Source organism: Panicum hallii, chromosome 3 (genome assembly GCF_002211085.1).
Source record: "Panicum hallii strain FIL2 chromosome 3, PHallii_v3.1, whole genome shotgun sequence".
Classification (NCBI taxonomy): domain Eukaryota; kingdom Viridiplantae; phylum Streptophyta; class Magnoliopsida; order Poales; family Poaceae; genus Panicum; species Panicum hallii.
In genome coordinates, this window is record NC_038044.1 from 5707058 (window position 1) to 5723093 (window position 16036).

At 44.2% G+C, this 16036-nt stretch overlaps 3 protein-coding genes across 6 annotated transcripts; 2 read left to right on the forward strand and 1 right to left on the reverse strand.

Moving 5' to 3' along the window:
• Positions 1-193: 193 nt before the first annotated feature.
• Positions 194-4785, reverse strand: LOC112884900. Of its 3 annotated transcripts, none has more exons than XM_025950527.1 (15): positions 4383-4780; positions 3632-3772; positions 3430-3538; positions 3203-3346; positions 2905-3009; positions 2458-2541; positions 2209-2324; positions 2016-2117; positions 1822-1935; positions 1681-1737; positions 1518-1584; positions 973-1026; positions 815-889; positions 673-708; positions 194-535 (listed from the first exon to the last, which is right to left on the reverse strand). In XM_025950527.1, the coding sequence occupies exons 2-15, from the start codon at positions 3658-3660 to the stop codon at positions 422-424; spliced, it is 1206 nt and encodes a 401-aa protein (XP_025806312.1). In that variant the 5' UTR covers positions 3661-3772; positions 4383-4780; the 3' UTR covers positions 194-421. The 3 variants fall into 3 exon arrangements, with proteins under 3 accessions (XP_025806312.1, XP_025806313.1, XP_025806314.1); XM_025950528.1 differs by having other exon boundaries at positions 4378-4780; XM_025950529.1 differs by lacking the exons at positions 194-535; positions 673-708; positions 815-889; positions 973-1026 and adding an exon at positions 1038-1072 and having other exon boundaries at positions 1484-1584; positions 4383-4785.
• Positions 4786-7387: 2602 nt separating this feature from the next.
• Positions 7388-12739, forward strand: LOC112887313 (probable serine/threonine-protein kinase WNK2). The gene is made up of 9 exons (XM_025953454.1): positions 7388-7600; positions 7718-7755; positions 8788-9015; positions 9261-9484; positions 9562-9719; positions 10790-10970; positions 11065-11145; positions 11254-11400; positions 11486-12739. The coding sequence occupies exons 1-9, from the start codon at positions 7526-7528 to the stop codon at positions 12295-12297; spliced, it is 1944 nt and encodes a 647-aa protein (XP_025809239.1). The 5' UTR covers positions 7388-7525; the 3' UTR covers positions 12298-12739.
• A 1300-nt stretch (positions 12740-14039) lies between these two features.
• On the forward strand, positions 14040-16036 carry LOC112887699. Of its 2 annotated transcripts, XR_003227610.1 has the most exons (2): positions 14040-15154; positions 15763-16036. XR_003227610.1 is itself a non-coding variant. In XM_025953955.1 (1 exon), exon 1 carries the CDS (start codon positions 14116-14118, stop codon positions 15046-15048), a length of 933 nt encoding a protein of 310 aa, XP_025809740.1. In that variant the 5' UTR covers positions 14040-14115; the 3' UTR covers positions 15049-15243. The 2 variants fall into 2 exon arrangements, 1 of the variants encoding a protein (XP_025809740.1); XM_025953955.1 differs by lacking the exon at positions 15763-16036 and having other exon boundaries at positions 14040-15243.

Consider the following 16036-nt stretch of genomic DNA (forward strand, 5'->3'; position numbering starts at 1 on the left):
TAATTAGTGTGAGAAAATGGGAGTTTAGAGATAGAGATTTAGAATTCTCTTTGTTTGACGGGAGTGGGAATTTTAAAATGACAAATACAATAGGGATCCAAGCACAACATTTAACCTAGCAAGGAACCAAGTCATCTGAATCACGAGGCAAGATGGATGATGATTCTTGAGCATCAGCAAAATGGACTCTCCATGAGCAGAACAATCGGTTGGTATATATGTATAGATCAGATAACATCCCTCGTGTACAAGCTCCCATTCCATCACGAATTCGCCACACGTTTACTTACAGAAGGACCTCGCATCAGCAGCTACACGCACTCACCGTCTCTACCTCTCTATATCAAAGTGGTACTAGCATATCATCAGCCCACCCGCCGCCGCCGCCGCCACCATTGTTTCTGTAGCATCATATCAAGAGCTAGGCGAGCGTGGAGTTTGGAGGGGTGATACCCATCATCTTGTAATACGCCTTCTCCGCCTCCGCCATCCTCGTCTGGAACATGCCCCATTCCTTCCTGCACCGCGCCCTCACCTGGACGACAGATTGAGATGGAGTGAGACCCCCCCACCCCCAAGAACAACAAGATGGCCACGAGGTTGTAGCAACCGCGCTCCTCGGTAGAAAGGAATAAGGGATTCAGTAGTGACAAGTCAGATAATAAGCGTTACCCCTTCCCATGGCGCTTTTCCGTTTTCTGACTGCCCCTGTGAGTTATTGCACATATGATGGTAGGCAAGAGGTAAGAAATCCGTAGTTGCGATAGCGGCTGTCAATCTGAAGAAAGTAGAGACAGAGAGTATTTCTCCTTACCTGGTTCCCGAGAGAAGGAACCACTTGGTGAACTATCCACTGTGAATCGACAACTCCAATCTTTTCATGAGCAGGCTGCGAGTAATGACCTCATTCAGTGAGTGCATTCAGGATAGCAGGTTGCTGGAAGGCAGAACTTTGTCACAAGCAGAACATACCTCCACACATTTCCTGAGAGCAAAATCCAGGCCCCAACCGTGAATCAAGTCATTCTGCATCCAAAATCAACATTGAACAATTACGCGAAAGGAAGATTAGGCTGTCTCCATCGGTAGCCTGTAAAGCGTTCTGTACTCTATATATAGAGGAAGATTTCGTTCTCTATTGCTCCAGCAACGTTCTCTAAATGGTCCTCTAAAATAGAGAACGCTACAGGTTTCCTCTATATATAGAGATTCTCTCTCCTCTTCTCTATTTTTTCTTTACTTTTCAAACACTGAATTAAATAAAAATAAAATATGTCCATAGCGTTTGAGGTATGATAAATACGTACGTACAAAAATTTGGAACAAAATACGTTTCTAATATAGGGTTTAATGTATAGAGAACGAGATTTAGAGAACGTTGTTGGAGAGAAATGAGATATAGAGGAGAGAATCTTATAGAGAATTCTGTAAATGAAGAATGCAGAAGATGGGATTTGGAGGATATCGCTGGAGACAGCCTTAGAGTGAAGACAGAAGTGAAAGTACAGCAGACAAACCTGAATCATATGCCACACACATCTCCATGCATCTCTAGAAAAGACAGGAGCCATTATCTCAACAAACCTGTACATCAAAGATACTAAAGTTAGCTCTCTATGTAATGCATGATAATCTGGTGACAGTATGATGGGAACTAGGAAGCATTCTGGGAAGACATACGCAGCACAAGGTGGAAGATGAGGGTCAGAGCACCAGCCCGGTCTCTCCTCTGTATCCCTACAACAAATGATGCTAAAATTAAACACTAGGCCTCAACAAAAGAACAAACAAGTATCTGCTTCAGATCAGAATTACACTCACTTGTGAACCTCACGGTCACCTCTTCTTTTTGTCATCTGCCATGTTAATCCCCGATCAGGCTCTAATCCAGGTTGAGAGATCTCCAGATTATGCTTCTCAACAAGCTTGATGTACCTGTAATCCAACACCATCATGATATGTAAGCGAGTCCTGGCAAGAAGCACCGAGAGGAAGTAAGGGGAATGAAGGCATACTCCTCTGCATTAAAATGCTCCACCCCAAGGTCCTCATCCCAGATGAATATGTACTCGTAAGCTGACACAATATCAGGATGCAGGAATCTCTTGGCATACCACCTAGAGGTGTAAGTTGACAAACAAACTTTTAACAAGCGACTATTTCAAAGCAACTGAAATACAATAAGTACATTAGAGCACAGAAACATACCATTTAGTTTGTTTCCTGACACTTATATGGATAGCTCGCTTTGACCACTCAAATTCATCCCACTCGGTCACCCGACCATCATAGTGGAATAACAGAATGGCAAAATTCTCAGAGAACTGCAGAACCAACAACGAAATAATAAGGTAGCTGAGTTAAACTAAATGCCATATAAGGATCAAGTGCTTAATTTTTATCAAAACTAGGGAAAAGCATTTTGTTTCAGCTCACTAATACTACTGGCAAAATTACCTTCTTCACTGCTCTGTTTATATTTTCCTTCTGTGCTATCCCAACAGTAAAGGTAACAAGGTACTTTGGTTTGAAGGGCAGGTCCTGTATATTCAAAATGAAATTTCAGCATACAACATTACAAGCAATAACGTGGAAACAGTGCAAAAGTTAGGTTCTTCAGTTTGAATTATTTGTCAACCCATCAAACAATAGTGATGTTAAGCAATCTATATGCTTGCAGCACATGTCAAAAGAAACATCAAAACATAAAATTTGGAAATGGAAACAAGAAAGAACAAGCATAAGAAGGATCATATGCTTATAGCATGTTGGAAGAGAATCATCAAAGAGACAAAAATTTAGGTTTTCAGAATACTTCTCGACATGTTCAGCTCTATAAATACTTCAAATTCACTTGGAGGAGATGGTGAGATGATGCAAGTATGGTGCACAAGAAAATAATACCTCACTTGGCTCTCCCCATAACCTGCGTAGATGGAAGTCAGACTCTGGCACAACGATACCTGGTGCTAGCCTCTCTGCACCCTTGGGATTTGTTGGGACATAAATCTAAATATCATCAAAGGAAAATCTCAGTCAGTAAGAATGAATTAGATATTTGTGAGCAAAATAGTGAGCAGAAAGAGTAAATGATTTATTAACATGTTTACATTTATCAAGTATTCAAGGAGAGGGTCGTGTTTAATGGATACCATTCAAACGGCCTATCACAAGTAGTATAGCACAAAGTAATATAACAAACCTTTAAAGTACTGTTTGAACTTGGTCCGGTACCGTTTCCCCTTGCATTTCTGGCAGAAGTCCAAGCATGATTGAGTATAGCTTGGGTAGTCAGCCCAGAGTTTTTGTCTTCAATGTATGAAACAAAGCTAGCTGGGAAGTGAAGCTGGCAGATTTCAAACAGACATAGGTTACATCTTTACAATTAGTGGAAATATTGCAGTTACGTTGAAATCACTATCATGATACCTTTGTTATGCTGACAGATGGGAATGAAATTCCAATGAAAAAGCCAAGGACCGCTCCAATAATCGTTACCATAACAAGCCTCATGCTTTCATTTGGAAACCTAAGGACACTGCAAGCATCAACATGCCAGAATGAATTAGTAGGCAAAAATAGCCATCAGGGAGTTCATAGCTAAAGGGAAGACAAGAATAGGTATACGAACCTACGGCCGAAAGTTGCGAGTTTCGCCATGCTCTAGTACAATGATGCAGCTAGAGGAGCAAGACAGTTGAAACTGACAAATGTTAAGCATCATATGGCGAGATCATAATGGAGGCAGCTTTGTGGAATCAAAAAGGGAAGCCTGGAGGAAACACAGACAATGGCAATCCATAGTCAGAATCAGAAGACTCCAAATAAAGTTTTGTGTATTTACCTAGCTAACGTGTAACAAGCCAACAATTAAGCAGAATAGGTGAGCCTCACAAACAGTAGCATTATACGATTTTGTGCGTGTACAATGAACAGCTGCACAATTTTCAGTTTTCCTTGCAGTCAAATTCAAACAGCTTATTTTCCTCTATGGAATTACAATTACTCACAAGTACAGAGTAGGCCTAGTAGGAACAGCTGAATTAACGGCTTCTGTTTATAGGACGCAAAACAGCAGCTCCGAATTCGAAACAGAAAACTGCGCATCTATATTTATTCTTTCTTTCTGCAGATGTAGCCAGTAGCAGAAGCCCCGTGCATCTGAAATCCCAATCCAAAGACCAGCCAAATCACCTACCCGCGGCGCTTAAAAAACAAATCTTTATTGTTTTTATAATGATGAAGCAAATAAAAGAAGAAAAGATCTTTGTTTGCACGGCGGAACGATATATAATACTACAAGTGGCTAGTACGACGAATCGAACCAAAAATCAAAGCAGAGGGCGGAAAGGAGGAAGCTTTGGCAGCAAACCAAACCTGACCTGGCCTCCGCGAGCTGCCTGGCCGCCGGACGGAGCTGAATCCCGCGGCGCCGGGCTTCCGATCGAGGGAAGCGGGCGCTGCACCCCCCGGCCGAATTCCGGCCGATCAGCCACCGGCCGTGGGCACGGCCGCGGCGGCGTCGGCGTGGAAGGGGCGAGGAGCGGAGCGCGTGGGCGGGCCGAGGCGTGCGGGGGAGGGAGGCAGGCAGGCGCGCGCGTATATATGCGTGAGGCGGACGGTGGACAGGGTGGAAGTCGTGCGCGCCGCGGCAATGTCAGTTGCGATGGAACGGAGGAGCGCAATCCGATCGATCAAGGCGGAGCGGAGGAGGAGGGAGGCAACCAAACCCAAGGGAAAGTTGGGGACGACAGGGAGAGCGCGGACACCGCCCGTCTCTGCCGTGGCCGTGCCAACAAACCATGGCCGCCAGCCAACCCGACCAACCGCGACAGGCAACCTGGCCCCTCCCCGTCGACGGGGACGACCGGGCCGTCGGATGCCAACGTGCCCTCCTCCCGCCGCCCGATCGCAGGACCACCCGTGCCACGCACGTCACGGCACAGGTGTATGGGCCGAGACAGCTCCACCATCCCCGCCCCCCCCCCCCCCCCCCCCACCTCTCTCTCGTGTTGGGGCCGGCCTGGCCAGAAGAAGAGCATGATCCATGTGTTGTGTAGGCTTCAAACTTTTTTCATTTTTATCGATGGCAGCTGTTAGTTTTTTTTTAGATAACCACAGGCACGTCAGCACGTTCCTGTGAAAAAGGGTGTACCTGTGAAGCCATTCGGAGTAGGCAAATACACGTTTTGGCTACCGGTTAGAAAATAGCTACGGTAGTTATTTTTTCTGACCTCCAACAGTATAGGCAAAAGCATACTGCATTCCACTGGTAGTTGGCTCTCGCCAACGGCAAGAAATCTCTCTCCTCCCGAACCGGCGAGTTCTCCCTTGCCACACAACCTTCTCTCTCCTCCCACCCAACTGACCGTTGGTCCAGCCGCGGATGGCTTGGCCTGGCAGAGCATGCATTTTAACTTCCCTCTCCCCTGCTAGTCAAAATACCTTGCTTTTATGCCTACTCTGTTGGAGACGGATATTTAGTGCTATAGTATTACCACAGTAGCTATTTTGCCTTTGCCTAGCCGAATGGCTCGCCTGTTGGAGTCAGCCTTATCTGGCTTCTTTTCCCCTTTGAGAAGGGACTTGTCTGGCTTGATCAAACACGAACACCTTTGAGGTTCCCTATAATATCCGGTGCCTAGATATTCAAGAACGTTGCGAATTTGACAAAGCTTACGTGGTCAGGTTTATTGTGGTAAAATATATTTCAGGGATGTTTGCCTGTTACTGGATTTATTTTAAAAATTAACATCAACGTTCTTCTGATAATAGTCTACATGCCGTTTCTGATGATAGTCTATATGTCGTCGTTACGAGGTACATGTGATGATTTCGTCAATCTCAATAAAAATAAGATATATTAGCTCAATCTAAGATGATATGGAGCGTCCTTATGCGTACATTGACGGCTTCAAATAAATAGATCACAAGGATATTTGTAATAATCTTTCTATTTTAGATGGCTTCACGTGGCAAAGCATATCGATATTGAATTCAATGTTATGATTTTGCTACGCTCGGGCCTAATAAGCTATAGTTATTTATTTATTGTAAAATAAGGACGGCCAAAATATTCCACGTGAGGTACAACTTGAGTCAACATTTTACAAACTCGTATAAACGTGCAAAGCCCTTGGCCACTGCTTATGCGTAACATCACACAAAAGAGAGAAGGAGATGCATTCCAAAAAGGACACCACAGGGACAATGAAGAAATACCTACATAAATCATAGTACTACAATCAATGCTTAGAGAAATCGTAGCAGCTTAAAAAGTCAAAGCGCGTATTCTGAAAATTTATGCATTTAATATACTTTGCCTAACAAGAGGCAAGGAAAAAAAATAGTCTCTTCGACCGTTAGGCGAAAAAGAAAAGAAGAACATCCTCAACCACGAGGTAAGTTACGTGTGGACCATGCTGCTCTAGTCGTATTGATTAGGTCAAATCCACGTATGCCTAATTTATCTTAATAATAAAATATACAAAATAGAAATCTCTTCAAATAATTAATTCACTGTAAAACTGCAATCACGTGCACATAGACACGGTTGATCCGATACATAGCCAGTTAGAAAATCTACTTAGACCCTTTTACGGTTCCACTTTTATCTTTTACGAAAAAATAAGAAAATAAGAAAAAGTAGTATTGATCTGTAAAAATCCATTTTACTCCCCTCATCAATCCATGTTGTCCGTTTAACTCCTAACAAAATCTAGGCTGAATTTATTTTTTCAACTATTTCAATTGATCCAATCTACCTCTTATTAAGATTTCTTTTTTTTATTTCTCAACATACAAGTGGAATTTTAGTTTCAAATTTTGCAACATGACTTGTAATATGATGCCATATGCCAGATAAACATAATTTTTCATCAATACTTTTCATGCACTTTTCATGCAAAATTGTATCTCTACGATCAATTTTATATTAAATCTTTCTAACCTACGAAAATAACTATTAAAAATTTTTAATATATTTTTTAACATAAGGCTCGTGTTGTCTACTCACTCATAAAATTTGATGAAAAATTATGTACATAGAGAAATAAAAATGAGAAATATCATTAGAGATAGATTGGACCAACTAGATTATTCGGGGGAATAAATTGAGTCTAATTTTACGAGTGAATTGATGAAAGAAGTAAAATAGACTTCTTCCAATGGAATTTGATCTCACTACATCCTACCAAAACGCTGCCAGACAAGAAGAGAAGTTGTCTAAAGAAAAAAAAAAAGACAAGAAGAGAAGTTCTTTTAAGAAGAGACCGGTGTGTGACGTGAGTACGGAGCCTGTGACTCTGACCTTCGTCTCCTTCGCTCAATCACAGACAGTGTCTTCTTCTCGTCTGGGCTGGGTCTGAGTCGGGTCGGGTCACAACTCACAACTCAGAAAGGTTGCTTTCCGGCCGGAAAGGGAGCCGACCGCGAGCCCCCTGTGATCCCAATTAAGCGCCTAACCGCGACGCCCCAAAACGGCAAGCTCCCTCCCAAACCGCCGCCCGCCCCCCTCGCCGCCGCGATGCCGCCCACGCCGCCGGAGCCGGAGACGGAACCGGAGTTCGCCGAGGTCGACCCCACCGGCCGCTACGGGCGGGTAATGCCTCCCCCGACCACGCTTGTCTCCCTTCCCCTCCCCGCCTCTGCTCGATTCCGCCTCTGATGTCTGATCCCTCGGCCCGCCACCGCGCTGACGCATTCCGCCCTCTTGCAGTACATGGAGGTTCTTGGCAAGGGCGCCTTCAAGACGGTGTATCCTTTCATTTTCATTCCACAGGACTTTAACGTCTGATTCCGATTTGGAGTCCGTCCGGGGGGTTGTTTGACTTCGAGCTATCGATTAAAGATCCCTCTTTTAGGCTCTCGGCTCTTTGCTCACCGATGGCCCGCGCCATTTGGATCGTTCAATGCTTTCTGATGCGCTCATCGCCCCGAGTTGCAGCCCAGATGCCTCTATGTGTGGCCGCTTGGGGCGTAGGATACTCTGTTTGTCTGTCTGTCTGTCTGTCATATGTTGCCTTTGTGTGCAAATTCTGACCTTTCATTTAAAGACGCGACTGGCATTGCTCTTCTGTGATTTGCTTGGTGCATTGTCTTTCTTGCAGTTCCCCATTTAATTTTGTACCTGCTGTCCTAGGTTCATTAAGTTGACATTTTGCTATGTCACTTCCAGGCAGTGATTTGAGACTCACATACACGACTGGCCTGATTACTTAGCAGTTTTTTTTTCTTTTTTGGTCTCGTGAAATAGGAGAAAGGCTATCTTGCTGTGCGTTACTGTCATTTACATTAACATTTCATATGTTTGTAAGAATACATGTGTCATTCTACTGTACACTTATAGTTCTTTTTCCCTTATTATATGCAGGATACATATATGTTTGATATGTAAGTTTTCATGGTAACCATTAAAATTACTTGGCTACTTGGAATTAACAATGTTTGTGCCACATTAATCTTATGCATTTGATGCATTGGTCATGGAGTACTATTTTTTAGATGCTGCTAATAGAATTGTTTTCCTTACATTGTAAAAAGATCAATTCCATTATTTTTTTTATTTATGGTAGCATCAAGGTTGTGTGTGCATGCATTTCACTTGAAAAATTCTTTTTGTTAATCGTGATGAAAAAGCAAAGTAAATTCTACTTTAAGGTACCTGTATTAGTGTGTTTTTAATCCTGTGGAGATATGACAGAATGATAATTTGTATTGCCAACTGATAGTGTTATCTGCACTAATTCTATGCACTTGGGATCCTTGATCTATATTTTATTGGCATAGATACAAGGCTTTTGATCAACTTGAAGGGCTAGAAGTTGCTTGGAACCAGATCAAAGTGGGTGATTTACTTCGAAACAATGATGATTTGGAGAGGTTGAGATCAGAAGTGCGGTTGCTGAAGACTCTCAAGCATAAAAACATAATAAAGTTCTACAATTCATGGCTTGATAGAAAAAACAACAATATAAATTTCATCACAGAGGTCTTCACATCAGGGACGTTGCGCCAGTACGTGCCTTTTTTATTACCATTTGTATGCGCATCCTACATTAAGTAGCTGAAACCATCTAGGTTGACATTGTTGTTGTCACCCAGTATCCTGCCCCCTGATGCATGATAATATGTCATCTTTGCACCAATACTACAAGCACTCAACATTGATATGAACCAAACAAAAACTATATGCATGCTAGGTCTCTCAAAATGCACCTCTCTCTTGCTGAGCCTTATATCTATCTTATTCTTTTTTTCAGGTACCGCATAAAGCACAAGAAGGTAGACATTAGAGCTTTAAAGAAATGGTCAAGGCAAATCTTGAGTGGTCTTGTCTACCTGCACAGCCACGACCCACCAGTAATCCATAGAGACTTAAAATGCGATAATATATTTGTAAATGGAAACCAGGGTGAGGTAAAGATTGGAGACCTTGGTTTAGCAACTATCCTGTATAATGCACGTTCAGCTCATAGTATTATTGGTAAGGAGTTCATTTGATTAAAATATTCTAATTTTTTCATCAGGCATTTAGTCTCATGTGACCTCTATTCTTCATAGGTACACCGGAATTCATGGCACCGGAACTCTATGACGAGGAATATAATGAACTTGTAGATATTTATGCATTTGGGATGTGTTTACTGGAGCTTGTTACATTTGAATACCCATATTGTGAATGTTCTAATGCGGCGCAGATATATAAGAAAGTTTCTGATGTTAGTTTACTTATCCTCTGTATATTTTTTTGGCTATCTAATCAGTTTGTCTTTATGAGACTCTATGCACGTTTTATGGTTAGGGAAAAAATTTAAATGATGCTTTATGCTATAATGGGTTATCTCCTATCATTACAGTTAACTGAGAACCATACATTATTTTTTACAAACAAATTACATTTTTCTAATGCAATTTGTCAGACTAGGAATCTTGCATCTACCGAAAGTATTCAAAGTGTAGAATCAAGATAAAAGTTCTAAAAATGTGACTCATACATCTATGCAAAGAACAATTTTGATGTTCTTAAGATGGAAAGATCTTGTAGGCTCCAATGGAGGGTTTCTTATTTTAGTTGCTGGAGTGTTTGTTCATTGCTTGTCAGCATACTCAATGTGGTTTGAATGAAACTTGAATATTCTTTGCAGTTTTTAAGTGAGCAAACGTGGTTATTCTTATTCATCAGTGAGTACTGTGCTGGAAGCACAGCAGTGCATACATATTACATTAGTAACCGCTAGCATGATTTACTTGAACTGTCGTAATGGATAACACCTGTGGTGGCTGTGTACTATTTTATATGTCTGTGCTTTATTATTACTGTTCATAGAAATTATATCTTAACCACTATCGCTTGAAATGTTACAACGGATTGATGGGTAGTGCCTGGCCGCAGCATCTAGCTCTGTGGTGGTCTTGTGTACTACTACTATGTTGTTTTACGTGCTCAACCTGCTGTCAAACTACATATGGCGTCATACTTGTGGATGCCGTCATTCTGAAAGAGTTCATGACTTTTTTTAATGCAAAACACAAACTAGTTTGTTAGCCAGCAATTTCATGCTTTGGAGGAATAGCTTTTCTTTGCCACCCTTCTTTTTGTTGAGTGAATTGAACACAACTAGAGTATGCATATACTGGATTAGATTATAGTCCGCTCTATTAAACAGATCTATATCACTATTCATGTCCTGTGCATCCTAGGAAATATATGCTTAACTATTATTGTCATAGTACAGTCAGGTGACATTATACCTTTTCACTTTCATAATCTCTTGATGTGGTATGACAGGGTGAAAAGCCTAGTTCGTTGACTAAGATTGATGATCCTGAAGTGAAATTATTTATAGAGAAGTGCATCGCCAAAGCCCCTGAAAGACTCTCAGCAAAAGAACTATTAATGGATCCTTTTCTCTTAGATGTTAGTGATGAAAAAATATTCTATCCACTGCATCCAAATATTAATGCATCAGGTATGTGACTGAATTTGCGATATCTCATGTTACAGATGCAGGTTTCAGTAAACTTTTTTCTGGTTCTAATATAATCATAGAATAAAAATGGCAGATACTGCTGGCAGTCCAAACCCTAGCACAAGCTACAGATATGACAGAGCAGCAGCATCTGTGGGACGCCATGATCACACAGGTATAGACGTATGGTCATGAAGTAGTGTAATGGTCTGACAAATGTGACAACAATTTAATGATTCACTGGTTTGAGGCTTCTCTCCTTATGCCTTATCGTGAAATGCAGGTAGTATGCCAGATTCACATCCTACCGACAACTATGCACATGACACCATGGATCCACATGCTGCAATTGGTCGAAGTATCACAGTTGAGAGTCAACGGAAGGATTTGAATACAATATTTTTGAAGCTGCGTATTGCTGATTCAACAGGTTTTTATGATCAAATCTTGTTTTGAGTTATCATTGTAATGTTAATCCGGCACTTCTCCTCTATCCATTTTTCCTCCCAATGCAGGTCATGCCCAAAACATCCACTTCCCGTTTGATATTGAAGCTGACACTTCAATCAGTGTTGCAACCGAGATGGTCGTGCAGCTGGATCTAACAGACCAAGATGTAACAGCAATTGCAGAAATGATAGATGCTGAGATACGTGCGCATATTCCTGATTGGGCAGTAGAGGAGTCAGTTGACAACCAAGGGGATGAAGGTGCTCATTCTGAGACCCATAGTTCAGAAGGTGATGAGGGAATTTCTGAATTACGTAACGAGCTTGATGCCTCACACAATGGCTTTGTTCAAGAACAGCTTCCTTCTGGAAGGAAGTACTGGTCAGACTCACCCAGGAGAGATGGTGAAATATCTCATTCAATGGTTGTGGAGCCTCAAATCGGTGATAATATTGCCAATGGAATACCAAAGAGGAATGATTTGGATGATATTGTGATTGCAAAAGATAAGGAGGACCAATCCTTTGGCTCTTCCATCCACCCTGTGGAAGGTATCTTTGAACAAATATCGTCATCTGTAGACTTGTCCAACTCATCTGTGGTCGGCCGCATTTCTAGAGGAGCATCTGTCGGTAGCAGCCCTCGCTCTTCAGATGACGAGCGAGAGTACAATTGTGGTCAGCATCTGGTAGCAGATATCACTGAGAGGTTAATAAACTTATTGGCTCAGCAGGAAAAGGAGCTCAGTGCGCTGCAAAGGAAGCATAAGGCAGATATAGAGGACATGTTGAAAAGTTTACCTGCAAAGGATCGCGAAGAGACCTTAACTAGGTGCCGCTTGAAGATGGATGAGAAAATCAGAGGCGACAAACTTTAGCTAAACTGTTTCTGGTGCACCTTCTCTGAGTGTTGGTAGATTTATGCATACTCACGCCAAGGAGTTGTTTGCAATTGTTGTTGTGCAAAATTGGATCTCTCTGTTGTGCAAAAGGTAGTCTTTTTCATTGTTCTTTTTGATATAATGGAGAAGCTGGAAGTGCTTGTCTGTAGGTCTTTCGATGACCAAGCACTAAATAGTAACCAAACTGTGTGGAGGTTTTTGAAGGCAAGATGAAGTTTCTGCTCACCAAAGAAATATGCAGACACCACTATGCCGCTGTGTGCCTGAATTGCTCATAAGGAGTGCCTCCCTTTTTTGTTCTTTTGTTTTTTCTTTTGTATTTTGACCTGCCAAGGACATACACGAGTGTTTGAGCTGTTCCATACTTGTAATGACAAACATAAAGTGCAATTATTTTCTGGATCACATGGTTCCCCAAGTTCTTAGAGCTGTACCATATGTGTGCACATACTTATGCTTGGTTCACTCATTTCTATGATTGTCTGAGCGCGCACACATATACAGATAGATGTATATATTTGTTAATTGCATGTGTGGCGTGGAGGCTGCTGAAGCTGCGGAGGAACTCTCCACTCCCAGAGTCCCAGTGATGAGGTAGCAGATCTGGAGTGGCCAGTGGATGATAAACAACCATTTCTTCAACACATGCATGCTCCAGATCTCACATGCGTATGCCTGGCTGCCCCAGCTTCGTGTGTCTTTGTGCACTTCTTTTCAGTGGTGCATCTGAATCTGTGTACTTGAAACCTGAGGCTCTGTAACCCAGCTGGTTGGGTTAGGAATGGTGCACACAGAATTTGGATCTGTGTTACAGTGGGAGTGACAAGCTGGGCCACCCTCCAATGCTATGCTGTCTCCATATCTTGGGATCAATCCCCTCCATATAAGGAGGAAAGGGAGGGATGTGGGGACTTGTTGACCACTACAACTGGTTTTGTTTGGGGATCTTAAACTGAACAACCAGCAGGTGAGTTGCAAGACTTACAATACTAACAAAAGATTACATGTAGCTAGGTTGCCTTGCTCAAAATTGTTACTACTTCATTACTTTTGCACTGTGGTGACTCTCCTATAGAAGCGAGATTGCAGCTTATGAAGGTGTTCAACGATGACGGTATGCGCCCCACAAACAAAGCCTCTGTCGTGGGTCCGATGCATGCACATCAAACCAATTAAGAAGGATACATGCCCAGATGCACAAGAAAACAACAAGCACTCCCCTTGCATTGCATGCCTTGCTCTCCTTTCATTTTCGCACAACAGCGACGATTAAGACCCGTGGATACCATCGCAAATCGAGGAGCAATGAACTGAAATGGACACGAACAAGAGAAACAGAACAAAATCAAATCCAAAATCGCCATGCTGACTGATGGTACCTATATATATGTATAATTATATATGTGGTGGTGATGATGGTATATATATTCATATATATACAAATGCATGCATTCAACAAACAGGCCCATCATCGAACAACACATGAATCCAATGCAATTATGCAGCATTTTGCCTGTATCCAGCCGAGCTGAATAGAATAGTGATGATCCATGATCGTCAGTTCATCACCCACCCACCCTGCGATCATGCATGTTCCTTCTCTCTCGCAACAACCTCCTTCCCCTTCCTCCCCTCTCTGCAAGCGGCAAGAGCCTACTACTATATAACCTTCTCTTCTTCTCCCTGCGCCGTCCTCTCTCTCTCTCTCTCTCTCCCTTTCCTTTTCTTCCCGGCCTCGACTCCCCCCTCTCTCTGGCGAGGACAACACTACATGTCGCGGCCGCGGCTGTAGCCATGCAGGACCACGTGTCGGCCTACATGCACCGGAGCGGCGAGCAGCAAGCGGCGCCGTCGTCCTGCGACCTCGCCGCCGTCGACGACGTCCCGGCCAACGGCCACAAGCCCGGCAAGGCCGTCACCGCCTCCGTCTACCGCGCCAAGATAGCCGGCCACTCGCGGGTCGTCACCGTGTCCTGGTCCCGGGACCTCCTCTCGCACGCCTTCGCCGTCGCCATCTCGGGGGCCGACGGCGCCGCCGCGGAGTGCAGGATCGAGCTCCGGCCGTGGCAGTTCTGGCGGCGCGCCGGGTCGCGCCGCGTCGAGCTCGGCGGCGGCGCGTCCACGGCCCCAGCCACGGTGCGCGTGCTCTGGGACCTCCGCCGCGCGCGGTTCGGGGCCGGGATCCCGGAGCCCCGGGGCGGGTACTACGTCGCCCTGGAGGCCGCGGGCGAGGTGGTCCTGGTCCAGGGCGACATGCGCCGGGACGCGCTCCGGCGCGCGGCGTGCGCGCCCGCGGAGGCCGAGGCCGTGCCCGTGGCGCGGCGGGAGCACGTGTTCGGCCGGCGGCGGTTCGCGGCCAAGGCGCGGTTCCACGACCAGGGCGACGTGCACGACATCGCCATCGAGTGCGGCGGCGGCGGCGAGGGCGGGGACGCCGACATGGAGATGACCATCGCCATCGACGGCGAGGAGGCGGTGCAGGTGAAGCACCTGCAGTGGAAGTTCCGGGGCAACCAGTCCGTCACCTTCAGCCGGGCCAAGGTGGAGGTCTACTGGGACGTGCACGACTGGCTCTTCAGCGCCGGCACGCGGCCGGCGCTCTTCATCTTCCGCCCGATCGTGCTGTCCAGCGCGTCGGCGCCGGCGGGGATGGCGTCGGGGCTGCTCGACGCGACGGTGGCCACCACCGGCTTCTGCTTGTACCTCTACGCGTGGAAGCTCGACTGAGCCAGCTAACGACATTGCATTGCTAGCTGGGTCTCTGCTGCAAGCTACCATGTTGTTGATGAGACTGTCTCTGTCAGCGAAAATGCCTGTGAACTAAAGTTGATGAGTAAGAAATTTTTTCTTTGATTTTGTAATTCTTGAAGAAAAGGTTACATATATAACTATTGGATATATATAATTCTTGAAATTAAGCTACGAGGCCACTGCCACAATCCTGTTGCATTTGTCCAGCAAGTAAGAGAGGCGAGGATCAGAGCTTCTCTCTCTGTGTGCAGAAGCTATTGGATCTTCTCACCAGGAGTACTTAGGCCAGTCCTAATGGAAGTTTCATATAGATCATAGCATGAAATTATACGCCACATCATCAATTTTGCTGATATGGCAAGGAGAGAGAAGAAGAGAGTTTTATAGAATGGGAGAGGGGTTTTATCCCATGAAGCTCAGTCGGCACAGTTACCTAGTTCCCAATCTTGATAACTGTACCATAAAACTGTGCACTGGAACTGGTCTTACGTAGTTTAGTTAATTTTCTATCCACACTTATTTGAGAGTTATCTAACAACAGTATCTGAGAGTTGAGGTAAAAAAGAAACAGCATGTTGACTTTATGCTACATTTAGACAACAAAGTACTTCAGTTATTTACATGTATGTTCATGGTGTATGTGAAGGATACACTGTAACTTTTGGAGAATATGTATATGATGATTGACAGAGGAGGATTGGAGGAAGAGATCTTACTGCCAGCACTGCATGATTAGGGAGATGATATGAGAGAGAGACAGGTGGTCTGCAAGACTGGAGTGCAATGTGTTGGGTGGGAGGCACATGGGAGGATGAGACGACAGGGAGTGGGTTCCAGTGCTGTGGTGTGCTGCAGCAGGCAGCAGCACTTGTGGTGGACGACTGACCTGACTCAGCCTCGCTCGCTGATCCAAGAAAATAAAAGAAGTTATATATATACATGTTGCCACCGCAAAAGGTGACAG

Coding starts and splice junctions, on each gene's coding strand:
- LOC112884900 (XM_025950527.1), bottom strand. CDS start 3,660: ATGGCGAAACTCGCAACTTTCGGCCGTAG. Junction 709..814: donor TTCCTTCTCTCGGGAACCAG/GTAAGGAGAAAT, acceptor AATAACTCACAG/GGGCAGTCAGAAAACGGAAA. Junction 536..672: donor GAAAAGCGCCATGGGAAGGG/GTAACGCTTATT, acceptor TCTGTCGTCCAG/GTGAGGGCGCGGTGCAGGAA.
- LOC112887313 (XM_025953454.1), top strand. CDS start 7,526: ATGCCGCCCACGCCGCCGGAGCCGGAGACGGAACCGGAGTTCGCCGAG. Junction 7,601..7,717: donor CCACCGGCCGCTACGGGCGG/GTAATGCCTCCC, acceptor GCCCTCTTGCAG/TACATGGAGGTTCTTGGCAA. Junction 11,401..11,485: donor GCGTATTGCTGATTCAACAG/GTTTTTATGATC, acceptor CTCCCAATGCAG/GTCATGCCCAAAACATCCAC.
- LOC112887699 (XM_025953955.1), top strand. CDS start 14,116: ATGCAGGACCACGTGTCGGCCTACATGCACCGGAGCGGCGAGCAGCAA.